The following is a 13955-nucleotide window of genomic DNA, read 5'->3' as shown; positions in this document are numbered from 1 at the left end:
CCTTTTGCACTAACCTTCTCAATTAACATGGCTTGAGGCACATAAAACGTGAGATGCAATGGTAAATTCTTAAGTCTATGAACATGAATGGCACTGTTTACAATCAGCAGTCTCTCAACACAACTTGACCCTTAATGATCACAAACATTCCCTCATGTTGAGGATGTGTCCGAAAAGAGGATGCTATCGAAGTTGCATGCCATCTTGGTCAATGTCTCCCATCCACTACATAATGTACTGGTTGGGCATAGGAGTACATTCAGCCAGAGACTCATTCCACCAAGATGTAGCACTGAGTGTCATAGGAAGTCAATCCTGCCTGTGGCCATCAAACTTTACAACTCCTCCCTTGGAGGGTCAGACATCCTGAGCCAATAGGCTGGTCCTGGACTTATTTCATAATGTACTGGCATAATTTACATATTACTATTTAACTATTTATGGTTCTATTACTATTTATTATTTATGGAGCAACTGTAACGAAAACCAATTTCCCCCGGGATTAATAAAGTATGACTATGACTATGTCATTCAAACTCAGACTGTGAGCACTGGTAAAGGTGGGAATCGAGTACCTTACCCCTCCTGTAAGTTGCTATGTGTAAATAAGCATTAAAAAGATGCTCCTGGGTTGCTGGTAAATTCAGCAGCAAGCAAGCTCAAGGCTTCAGTGTTGGGGAAATAGGTGATGTGCAACCAACTCCTTAAAAATCTGGCAATTGGGACTGGGATCTGAACCAACGGCTAGGGGGGAAGCAGGCCCATAGATTGTACAGGAGAACTGAGCATTGGCACTGGTTGATGAATCTGAGAAACTGCTGTATATTTTGGCTGCTTAATTGATCACTGTAATTTGTCTCTGTTTGGAAAATGAGTGGTAGAATTTAGTGCAGATTGGTGGGAATGTGGGAAAAATAAAATGGAAATTGTATAGGATTTGCGTAAACAGAGTTTGATTAATGGTGTGAACTCAGTCCACACCAAACCTGATTAGCTTTCTACACATAACCTACAGTCCCACACTCTACTCTGGAGAAAAAAAACAATGGTAGCAACTAACAGCAGCTACAAGAATTGTAGTGAACTGCATTTCACTGGTTAGGTAAACAGGAAGAAGCTCGACCTATGATCCTCAGAATCAGGTTTATTATCACCAGCATCTGTCATGAAATTTGTTAACTTGGTAGCAGCAGTGCAATACGATACATAATAATATAGAAAGAAGAAAATAAATAAGTAAATCAATTTCAGTACATATATATATGAATATTAAATAGATTAAAATAGTGCAAAACAGAAATTATAAAAAAGTGAGGTAGTGTGCATGGGTTTAATGTCCATCTAGGATTCGGATGGCTGAGGGGAAGAAGCTGTTCTTGAATTGCTGAGTGTGTGCCTTCAGGCTCCAATATCTCCTCTGTATGGTAACAATGAGAAGAGGGCATGTCCTGGGTGATGGGGGTGTGTAATAATAGATGCCGCCTTTCTGAGGCACCACTCCTTGAAGATGTCTTCGATACTACAAAGGTTAGTACCCAAGATGGAGTTGACTAATTTTATGACTTTCTGTAGCTTCTTTCGTCCCTGTGCAGTAGCCCCCACCCCCACCCCCCCGCCATACCAGACAAAGTGATGCAGCCTGTCAAAATGCTCTCCACAATACATCTATAGAAGTTTTCGAGTGTTTTCAGTGACAAACTAAATCTCTTCAAACTCCTAATGAAATATGGCCGCTGTCTTGCCTTCTCTATAGCTGCATTGATATGTCGGGACCAGGATAGAACCTGAGATCCAGACACCCAGGAATTTTAAATTGCTCACTCCACTTCTGATCCCTCTATGAGGGATCTTCCCATCCCCTTCCCACTTTCAGTCCACAACAGAGGCCCATATCAGAACCAGGTTTATCATCACTCACATATGTCATGAAACTTTTTTTTTGCAGCAGTGGTACAATGCAATACATAAAACTACTACAGGACTGTGCAAAAGTCTTAGGTGTAATATAGCTAGGGTGCTAAAGACTTTTGCACAGTCCTGTATTTCCACATGAATAATGCATCAGTCCGATGTCTTAGTCAATATGAAGATCAACTAATATGCAATCTCTTATTAACCTACCGAAACCAAACTTGGGATCTTTCTTCAGATTTACAAAAATGATTTCCCTCTCAGGGAAAGTCACCTCGTTGTCCATTTGGCTCGCCGTATGTTCTGTGAATAAAATGTATATGTGAGCTAACAAAACGGGAATAAAATTTGAATAGAAACTATTGACTGGGGTTCTGGATAGGACAGCACAGAGGAGCTACTCGGAGCTTTCTCACGGATCCAGACTCTGACATCTGGTGCTGTCTGCATGGAATTTGCACATTCTCCCCGTGGCTGTGCGGGTCTCCCCGAGGTGATCTGGCTTCCTTCCACATACCAGACACATGTGGCTTGGTTAGTGACTCGAAGTTGCCTCTGGTGTAGATGGGTAGCAGCAGATCAGGTTGGAGTTGATGGATAAGTGAGATGCAATACATTATAAGGATTTTTTAAAATTTATTGAGTTACAGCGCAGGATAGGCCCTCCCAGACCACACCGCCCAGCAATCTCCCACGTTAGGTCTTTATTCTTTAGAGCGTAGAAGGTTGAGGGGGGACTGAATAGAGGTATTTAAAATTATGAGGGGGATAGATAAAGTTGATGTGGATAGCCTTTTTCCATTGAGAGTGGGGGAGATTCAAACAAGAGGACATGAGTTGAGAGTTAACGGGCAAAAGTTTAGGGGTAACATGAGGGGGAACTTCTTTACTCAGAGAGTGATAGCTGTGTGGAACTAGCTTCCAGCAGAAGTAGTTGAGGCAGGTTCGATGTTGTCATTTAAAGTTAAATTGGATAGATACATGGACAGGAAAGGAATGGAGGGTTACAGGCTGAGTGCAGGTCGGTGGGACTAGGTGAGAGTAAGAGTTCAGCACAGACTAGAAGGGCCGTGATGGCCTGTTTCCGTGCTGTAATTGTTATATGGTTAGTCCTAGTCTAATTATGGGACCAACCAGTACACCATTGGACTGTGAGAGGAAACCGGAGCACCCAGAGGAAACCCACGCGGAAAACATACAAACTCATTACGGGCAGTGGCGGGAATTGAACCCAGGTCGAGGGTACTGTAAAGCATCGTACTGACCACTATGCTACCATGCCACCCCGAAGGATTTAAGTGGGGGAACATGATTGGTGTGAATGTCAAAGGGTTTCATGGCCTCCTTCAGTGCCATGAGGCAATAGGAAATACGTGAGACACCACATCGTAAAGTGGATTTCCACAATCTCTTACTGTGTTAAGAATTAGTCCTGGCCCAACTTTAAATGTATGGATGGAAATTACAATGGATATTTACAAAATGGAGAAGATAACAGCATCTGTTAATCATAAGTTGGAACAATTTTATTCAGCCTGGAAAAAACTGGTTTAACTGCATAACACCTCATAGGCCTGATTTTATTCTCACAAGTCAATGAATATGTTGCAAAAAAAATCACTCCCTATTCTGTACATAGTTTTCTTCTTTCGATTGTTCTTTCTTTCCTCTCCTTCCTATAAGTGTGTACCTCAGATAAATATTATGTAGAGATTTGTGACAAATATGATTATATGATACTGTATATATGTATAGTATCTGAAATACATCTTATGGAAATGTTTGTTTGATAAAAAATAAATTACAAAAAAAGGAATTAGTCCTGACCCAAAAAAAAATACTTCACTCACAAATCAAATAAAATCCCTTGGGGGGCCGGGTGCGTGTGGAAGGATTTGATGATTGCCCTCATTTGTAAAGCTGCACACATTAAGCTGTTTATTGGATGCGATGACTCTAATGAGTGGCTAATAAAAACTTTGAATATATTTCTTTTTAATATACTGAGGATCCAATGACTGCATTCTAACATTCAATGTCATTACCATCACTGAATTCCCCATTTTCAATATCCTGAGGGGTAGTGGCTTTGGTCAGAAAACGGTGTAGTTACATACAGAACATGGCCACAACAGCAAATCAGAGACTAGAAATCCTGTGGAGAATAACTCACCTCCTAACCCCCCAAAGCACCTCCACCATTTAAAAAGCTCAAGTCAGGAGCATGACGGAATACTCTCCACTTGCCTGGATGAGTGCAGCTTCAACAACACTTAAAAAGCTCAACACCACATGGGCATAACAGCCCACTTGATAGACGCCCCAAATGACACAGGGGTTGGAAGTGACAGGTGGAACCAGGTGGGGTCAGGATGGTTGTTTTGAAGACGAAGCTGGTAGATGAAAGGTGGGAGGAGATATAGAGAATAAAACTAGGCAAGTAGAGCCAGGGTGGAGGTAGGAGTGGAAGCAGGGAGATGTAGCCAGAGGCTGAAAGGTACTAATAAGTTGAGGCAAATAAGGGATTGATAATGGTTAGAAAGAATCAGATGAGGGCGGGGAAGGGAAGGCCAAAGCAAAAGAAACCCAGATAAACAACACACACAAAATGCTGGAGGAACTAAGCTGGCCAGGCAGCATCTATGGAAAAGAGCAAACAGTCGACCTTTCAGGCTGAGATCCTTCATTCGCTCCTAAAGCACTTGACTGTTTGCTCTTTTCCATAGATGCTGCCTGACCTGCTGGGTTCCATCTACATCTTGTGGGTGTTGCTTTGGATTTCCAGCATCTACAGATTTTCTTGTGCTTGCGAAACCCAGATAGATGGGCAGATAGAATCAAATGGGGATGGATGATGAATCAAAGTAACAGTAGGTCAGTTGTGGTGAGGGGCAGCGGGAATAATGAAAATGGTGACAAAGGAAGAGAATCCCTGAATGGATCCATTGAGTAGAAAGAGAACACAGGGAATGTAGGTTCCTGAAACAGGAATATTCAATGTTCTTCCCAGTTGGCTGTAGGCTAACCCAGTGGAATATGAGGTATTGTTCGTGTCATTTGTGCTTGGCCTCACTGTGGCAAGGTTGAGAACAGACAGGATGGTGTGGGTGTGGGAATGCGAAGGGAGTTGAAATGACATAAAATAGGACTCCTAAAATCACAAACACAAGAAAATCTGCAGATGCCTCCTGAAATGTTGATCAATCATTTCCCTCTATAGATGCTGCCTGACCCATTGACCTATCAGCAGGTTGCTTTTTGTACCAGTATTGGCAGTCTCTTGTGTCTCCACTCTCCCTCACAGGTGGCAGAGGCTAAAAAAAATGTTTGAAGTGTTACCTTCACCCGAGCATTCCACTGAACTTACCAACAGCACCACTCTGGCCCAGGGCAGTGCTCTGCAAACCTGGGTATCTCATTCTTTCCTTCAAGACAGGGAGAATTTCAGAGTGAGATATGGCACCCTGTGTGCTACAAGAGAGAGGAAGGGATATTTAGTTTCCTGGATAGTCACACAATAAGTTTGTGTTCACAATGTACTAGAATCTAGAGGAATAGCATTCAGCACAGAAACAGTCTCTTTGACCCCCAAGTCCATGCAAACCACTAAGGACCCATTTACACAATTCCACACTCATCCCATTTTATCCACCCCACATTTCCATCAATTCTCCAGATTCTGCAGCTCACCTAACACTAGCAGACAATAAACCCAGGGTATGAGTGGATACCAAAGTATCCAAGGGAAACTCACGTGATCACAGGGATAAGATTCAATCTTCTACAGACAGAGATTGAACCTGGGTTGTTACAGTGGTGAGGCAGTGGGCTGACAGACTGCATTCTGTGCTGCCCTAATGCATGAGGAATTTGCTACTGTTGTGATAAAGGAACCCATATTGAGTAATTTATACATTTGTCTTTCTTGTGCTATTTATGAGTGGCTTTGGTTTTATGATCTCCTGCTTTCTCAGGTAAAGCTAATGAGGTAGGTGGAGACCACACCTGACTGTACCTCAGATCAGATGAAGAGTCTGATCAGTAAGCATTAATTAATGACTTCCTAATTAGTGCAGATTGCAGAAGCTAGCACTAGTCTGATGAATCCACCATGCACGACACTTGAATTTTAAACATCAATGAATTAGAAACATCTCCCACACTGGGCAAGAAATATCAATGGTCTTATGGGTCCGCAAGAGTAGGTTGCACAATTCTGTGAAAGTGATTCATGGTCATATGTTGTTTCCTTATGACAAAGATAAAGGCCATTAGGCCCATTGATTATCAGAGATTTCTCATCAATTGTAATGCTGGTCCTATCACTTCCATCCCTTCCCATTGTCCAGGGACCCAAACCTTCTTCCAGGTGAAGCAACTTGCACTTCTTCTGTTGGTATTGGTAGAGGGTTGTTATTGTCAAATGTACCAAGATACAGAAGGTACAGTGAAAAGTTCGTCTTTCATACTGTTGTATGAAATGCAACTTTTCGACAATGTACAAGAGCATCCTGACTGGCTACCTCACTGCCTGGTATGGGAACTGTACCTCCCTTAATTGCTGGACTCTGCAGAGAGTGGTGTGGACAGCCCAGTGCAAATGTAGTTGTGAACTTCCCATGATTCAGGACATTTACAACGACAGGTGTGTAAAAAGGGCCCTTAGGATCATTGGGGACCCAAGTCATCCTAAAAAGGGCCCTTAGGATCATTGGGGACCCAAGTCATCCCAACCTCAATCTATTCCAGCTGTTAGCATCCAAGGAGTGGTACTGCAGCATAAAGGCAGGACCAACAGGCTCTGGACAGCTTCTTCCATCAGGCCATCAGACTGATTAACTCACGCTGATTTGTGTGTACTCTATATTATACTGACTGTTCTACTTATTATAAATTACTACAATTGCACATGACACTTTTAGATGGAGAAGTAACGTAAAGATTTTTACTCCTCATCTATGTGAAGGATGTAAGAAATAAAGTCAATTCAATTCAACTCATACAGATGAGATCATTACACAGTGCATTGAGGTAGAACAGGGTAAAATAGGCTTCGGGTTTTTGGACTCAATTACGCTCTGAATGCTGATGCTTGCTTTATTATTTGCATGACTTGATTTGATTTGTTCTTTTTTTCACTGCGCATTGGGTCTTGGTCTTTTTTTTTAAATTGGGTTCTTTCGGTTTTCTTGTTTTCTGGCTGCCTGTAAGCAAACGAATCTCAATGTTGCATAATTTATGTATACGTTGATAATAAAAAGTACCTTAAACTTTTTGAACTTTGAAAAGCCACAGCAAAAGTACAGTTCAGTTAATTAATAAAGTGTAAGATCATAACGAGCAGACGGCAAGGTCATGAGTCCATCTTATCGTACAAGAGAATATAAAACACTACAGCACAGCACAGGCCCTTCAGTCCACATTGTTATGCCAACCTTTTAACCTACCCAAGATCTATCTAACCCTTCCTTCTTATATCGCTCTCCATTTTTTCTATCAGCCATACGCCTATCCAAGAGTTTCTCAAATGCCCCTAACATATCTGCCCCTACCACTACCCCTGGTGTGGTGTTCCATGCACTCACAACACTCTGTGTAAAAACCTTACATCTGATATCACCCCTATACTTTCCTCCAATCACTTTAAAATTATGCCCACTGGTATTAGTCATTTCCATCCTGGACAGAAGCCTCCGGCTATTCACTCAATCTATGCCTCTTATTATGGTATCTGGTACACCTCTCCCAACTCATCTCTCATCCTCCTTCACTCCAAAGAGAAAAGTCCTAGCTCAGTCAACCTATCCTCATAAGACATGCTTTCTAATCCGTTTGTGCAGATCTCCTTTGCACCCTTTCTAAAGCTTCTAGATCCTTCCTATAATGAGGTAACCAGAACTATTGTGCTGTTATTGGACTGCTGAAGAAGTCTGTACAAGAGTACAATAGAAGCTATCCAGTATTGTACAACAGTACAATAGAAGCTATCCTTGAGAGTGGTGGTAAGTGATTACAGGCTTTTGTAACTTCTGCCTGATAGGAGAGAAGAGAGAATGTCCGGGGTGTCTGGAGTCTTTGATTATTCTGGCTGCTTTATAGTGAGGAATATAGACAGATTCCTTAGAAGGGAGGCTGCTCTAGTGTACTGCATGATGGTCTCTGTTAAATTGAAGAAACTCAGGATGGCTGATAGTGGAACATCTGCATTCAGTCAACAGTGGTGGCTCTGAGCTTGCTGTTCGCTGCCACTTTAATCCCCCATCTCATTCCCATTCTTTCTTGCCAGTCTGTAGCCTCGTGTACTGCTATAGTGAGGCACAGAATGAAATAGAGGGACAGCAGCCATCTTCCAGCTAGGGACATTGCAACTTCCTGGACTCAATACAGAATTCGATAACTTCAGTTAACTTGATTTCTTGGTCTGTACCAGTCCACTATCTGTGATATTAGCTCAGTTTGGTTTATGTTTTACCCTTTTTTTCCTTCTTTTTCTCTCTACCCAATCTGCATTTCACAACTTCTACATATCATAGACACAAGAGATTCTGCCGATGCTAGAAATCCAAAGTAACACATACAAAATGCTGGAGAAGCTCAGCAGGTCAGGCAGCGTCTATGGGAAGGAACAAACAGGACCCTGCATCAGGATGGATGGTTTCATTCTGAAACATTGACAGTTTTGTTCTTTTCCATAAATACAGCCTAACCTGCTGAGCTCCTGCAGCATTTTGTCTGTTTTATCCTACACGTTCATGTTCTTTCATTGACGGTCTTCTTCTCTCACTTTTCCTATTCCCTCATTCACCAGATAACCTGCGTACTGCTAACCCCCATGGTCATGTTCTTCATCCTAACTGGGACCAGCTTCTCTCCCACCCTCACTACAGATTAATGAGTTATTCTGAGTCCTTTTCAGTTCCAATCAAGAGTCTTCAACCTGAAACATAAACTGTGGTTCTCTTCCCACAGATGCTGCCTGACCTACTATTTCCAGCATTTTCTGCTTTTCAGATTTCTTTTATAGGTTGTTATTCAGCCATTACTTTAATTTTCAGATGGTGCTGACAGTGGTTTGTTTATCCATCCGCTAATACGTTCAAAGAGCGTTGAGCGATGAATCTACAAGAATCATGGGAAAAAGTGTACCGATGCTAATCATTTAGTATTACCTCATACACATGAAATGACAAATTCACATGAGTCAGGGATCACTAATTCTACTTACAAAATCAATATCTTCTACTTGGACCAGGCAGTAACCTCTCCTTAAATCATTTGCTCATGGCCAATCTCATTCCAGAAATTTATTAGTCAATTAATATGGTTTCAAACTTTGGCTCATTGTGCATTCACTTTCAAGTAAAGGAAATTAATTTTACGTGTACTTGAGAGAAGATTGTGCATTTAATAGAGTTTGAGAAATAAGTTCTTCAGATTGTTTGCAGTCCCGGTATTGAACACCGCAACCGAGGACTGGATCTTGTACTTAATCTTCATCACAGAAAATTGGCAGAGCCTGTTCATTAGTCTTCCTCAAGCTCTTAAATGACAAAACACATCCCAGAACATAATTGATAGCCCAGATTCTTCAGATAAATGTGATGGTGATAACTCTGTCTTATCTGCAGCATCCTACATTTCATTGAATTTGTTTGCTTTTGTTAAGACATTTGAGAGCTGACTAGAATTCAGATATAGAAAATACAGACATTATTCATGCTGTCCTTATTCAATATTGGGTTTGCCTCAAGCATAACAATAACAAACTATAACTTGTATTTCATTACAGCTATTCTATGATACACCTGGAGCCCCTGGTTGACTATCAGTGCTGTACGACTCAGTGGGTTGCCAAGGCTCCTAAATACTTGCTTGTAACTACTCTAGTGAAATCCTACCTCCACATGTGGCTGGTGCTTGAAGGAACTGTGTCTGCCATGAGATTGTCACAGGATTTGCTTAGTGCTCCGAGAGACACAGTGTCCACATCAGGCCGACTCAGAATGGTTTCTGATCGGGAAATATTGCGCATCTTCTCGAAACGTCTACGCTGGGTATACTTTGTCTCGTTGGAAAGCACAGATGTAAAAACATGCTCCTCTGTAGGAAAAGAAAATATGCACGGAATTGACTAACGCTGATTTGATTTTGAAGTAAAGACACATGAATTCCAAAACAGAGATGAACATTACCAGCCCGTATTGTATTAATTTTGGAAATTGGCTCATGATCTGGCCAGCTGGTGTTTAGCTGAGTGACCAAAACGCGCTGCAGTTACGACCTAAGTTCCCAGCCAATCAGGTACTTTTTAGCTTGTAAACAAAACGGGCAGATGGTTGATGGCTAAACGGAATCAGAAAATGTGCACCACCTGGCAAATGAGAACAGCAGTAGGAATTGTTCAAGAGGGTAAGATTTCCATAGTGGTGGAATGTTTAGAGGAAGACTTAGTGTGGGGTGGCACTGACACCCCATTTCTGGCTTCCTAAGGATCCACTGTGAGTTATGAACACCACCTAACGCAGCAAGCCCAAAGAATACATTAAGTCATAAGACCCTCATTGGATTAAAGAACCATTCTATACCTTAATTGTCAGTCCACCACAGAACAATTAATGAGATCAAAGTAAGAAATAATGAGAAAAACCAAAATAAGATTGTAAACGTTGTAAATCTAAAATAAAAACAAAAATTGCTGTAAATACTCAGCAAGTCAGGCAGCATCTGAGGGAAAAGAATCAAGTTGAAGATCTTTCAACCTGAAAGGTTAACTTTGTTTCACTTTGCACAGACTTGCTGAGGATTTCCAACATTTTCTGTAAGCAACAATGGATGTTTGACTTCCTCAATCATAAGCAGTGGGGAACCAATGAACCAGTCACTTAAGATGAAACACGTGGATATATCGTTGCTTTTAACAATCTTTGTGTGTGTGTGTGCATGGGATGTGGTGTGTTTGTACGTGCACTCACATATGTACAGTAAGTGAGTCGGTCTCACCTCTGTTGATCATAACCAACTGAGAGTTAAAAGGTTTTCAAGTGTTGGCATTAGGCAAGTCTCCTCTGTTTTACACCAGAGAATAAAGAAGTTGGCACTCACCGTTTGCAAAAGCAGCTTGACTGAGCTGGCGGGAGTTCATCTGTACCTGGAACCTGTGCTGAGCTGAGCACAACTCAATTAGATACTTGCAGGTCTTGCTGTTTTCTGTGATGAAGACATGCTTCTTACCATCTGAACTGCTTTGAACTGTAAACTTCTTTCTCTGAAAGAAATAATCAGGTGACTAAGTCCACCAGTAACAGAGAAAGTGTCTCATGATCTGCTGAATTTCTGGTGCCCAGATATAAGGCAACATTCAGTTAGTCCTTCAGTTAGTCCTGACGAAGGGTCTCGGCCTGAAACGTCGACTGCACCTCTTCCTAGAGATGCTGCCTGGCCTGCTGCGTTCACCAGCAACTTTGATAAGGCAACATTGTCATCCTTCAGCTGGAGTAGCACAATGGAAAAGCCACTCATTCAACGCTTCGTTGGACAGGAACCCCAGGTTCACTCCTGACCTCTAGTGCTGACTCTGTGGAGTTTGAATGTTTGTTTATGTGTTTCTGTGTGTGTTTGTGTGTGTGTGTGTGTGTGTGTGCGCGCGCTCTGTTCCCTACACATGGTCTCCAGATGGAGTGTCTCGGCCTGAAATGTTGGCGCTTTATTCCCCTCGATAAATGCAGCCTGACTTGCTGAGTGCCTTCAGCACTTTGTCTGGTTACTATGTTCATTGTTTACTGTACAGCTACCTCCTGAGTAGATAAAAGGAAAGGAGAATTTATGGGCTCATGGTTGCAGGTGTACAGAGAAATCACTGGAGGGGGAAACGATCGAGGCGAGTCGAGCAATGAGACAGGAAAAGGATCACTGTGCTGAGAGCTGCCATGAATCCAATGGGCCAAAGGTCCATCTCTCCAAGAAGCAGATGACAGTAAAATTAGAAGGGAGATGAGGAAACATTTTCATCTATTCTAGAGGAAGCTCAGGCAGGTTTGAGGAAAGTCTCCCCTCCTTTAAATCCCTGGTGAGGCTGGCATTCACTAGTGTGGGTATGGAAGAGGCATAAGGGATAGTACAGGCAGAAAATGGCACTTTCATACATTTGTATAGGGTAATCTCTTCACTTTCACCTAACAATCCATTTGAACCTGACATGTTGGAGGACATAACCTATCAACCATGTCAAGACCACTGCAGTGAGCCATTCAAACCTCTTTATCTCTCACACGCACAGACAGGCATATGTGCACATACACTTACATATGGAGGCACGCACACACACAACCACAGGTCTGCTGAGAGAGAGATAGAGAGAGACAGATTGAGAGAGTCAGAGATTCGATCAGAGTTAATGATTCAACTCTGAGTCTCGTTATCAGTGAAACATCTGAAATTGTTGAGCTCATACTTCAAGTACTAGATGTTGCAATACGACTGTTTAGAAAATGAAACCACATTCCTTATCCTGACTGTCCCTAAGGATAATGATATTGCCCTGCATTACTGTTTGTGATCACCCCAGTTTGAGGTAGCGTCTATAGAACAGGAAGAAGGAGCATGTTAGGTATGGAGTGGCACAACAATGAAGCAGTGAGTGTAATACTATTACAGTTCCAGCTGTAAGATCATGGTTCAATTCCAGCCTCTGTCTGTGCGAAGTCTGTACTTCCTCCCCGTGACTGCATTGGTTTCCTCCAGATGCTCCAGTTTTCTTCCATATTCTAAAGTTGCACAGGTTAGGCTTAGTAAGTTATGGGCGTAATATGTTGGCGGCAGAAGCACACAGCATTTCTGGACTGCTGCCAGCAACTAGAGTCGTATCGTCATAGAAAAGTACAGCACCGAGAAAGACCCCTTGGTTCATCTAGTCTGTGCCGAACATCACAGACTATGAGGGGCATTTGTGCAAACAGTGCATTTCACTATATGTTTCAATGTTTTGATGTACATGTGACAAATAAAGCTAACCTTTAATCTTTAGTATTTGAGAGTGGTTGTGAGCGTGAGGCACAACTTACACTGAAAGTGATCCGCTCCATTTCCCGCCACTGGAACCGTAAGCTGGCAATTCTCGTGTTGTTCTTCACCTCATAAACGATGATCCCTTTGGCACAGATTCCCAACACAATGTCTTCTCCAGCAACCTTCTTCTCCCGTGCCACTCGGTGGAAGAGAACACCATACTCTGGGAGCTGCTGGGTGACCTGCAGCATATTGTACACCCACCAAGGATTAGCATGTCATCCTAACACACCCTCACCTCCTCAGCATGCCCCATGGGACCTCACCTCATCCTTATTAACCAAGTGCAGTCACAATCAAGTCATTATGTTGGAAAACACAACAGATCATTTGGGCAGAGGGCCGGTCCACAATCAGCAACAATTTACCTGGTAATTTAGTTCCTGCTGCTGAGGGAGGAGCATTCTCAGCGAGACACTAAACACTCTGGTCTAAGTACACTATGGTAGGAACATGCGCTGGGATTTCAAATGAGTAACATCTCTAGAAGTCTGGAATTTACTGTGGCAACAGTACACATGTGCCCATTACGAGACACAAGAGGTGAAGTTCCCACTATCAGATTCCAGCAGTGACAGTCCTTTGTGTTCCTGCTTTTGTCAGCAGCTCTCTCCAACCTTCACTCTCCCCTCTGCAACCTCACTCCGCATACTCCCATTATGGATTCTCTTTGTCTGCCTCTATCTGCCACTGTTTCCCAATCTCCCCTATCTGGTGCAACGTGTCCTTCAGCTCTTCCCACTCTTGTCCATCAATCACCTGAGGAACCTGTCTCACCTTTCCCCTTTATATTCGCCATCTCCCTTCTCCAGTCTTAGACCTGATGCAGAGCTTCAACCCAGAATGTTGACAATTCCATTCCCGCCCACAGGTTCTGCTCAACCTGCTGAGCTCTTTCAATAAATTGTTGCTCTGTATGGCGCTCGGTATATTATTATGGGATCACTTTAGATGCATTAAGCATGTCTTTAAATCAACAA

The 13955-nt window shown here is 42.5% G+C and overlaps 1 protein-coding gene across 1 annotated transcript in view; it reads right to left on the bottom strand.

The window, feature by feature from the left end:
• LOC134358441 (tyrosine-protein phosphatase non-receptor type 13-like) overlaps nucleotides 1-13955 on the bottom strand; it is a 426694-nt gene that overhangs the window by 203425 nt on the left and 209314 nt on the right. Inside the window, exons 15-19 of the mRNA XM_063070670.1 lie at nucleotides 12972-13157; nucleotides 11014-11176; nucleotides 9810-10011; nucleotides 5279-5382; nucleotides 2122-2214 (exon numbers count right to left, since the gene is read on the bottom strand). Of these exons, the coding sequence (XP_062926740.1) occupies nucleotides 2122-2214; nucleotides 5279-5382; nucleotides 9810-10011; nucleotides 11014-11176; nucleotides 12972-13157 (748 nt within the window). The remainder of the gene's footprint in view (nucleotides 1-2121; nucleotides 2215-5278; nucleotides 5383-9809; nucleotides 10012-11013; nucleotides 11177-12971; nucleotides 13158-13955) is intronic.

This window comes from Mobula hypostoma, chromosome 18 (genome assembly GCF_963921235.1).
Source record: "Mobula hypostoma chromosome 18, sMobHyp1.1, whole genome shotgun sequence".
Lineage (NCBI taxonomy): Eukaryota > Metazoa > Chordata > Chondrichthyes > Myliobatiformes > Myliobatidae > Mobula > Mobula hypostoma.
This window is presented reverse-complemented; position numbering and strand designations above follow the sequence as displayed.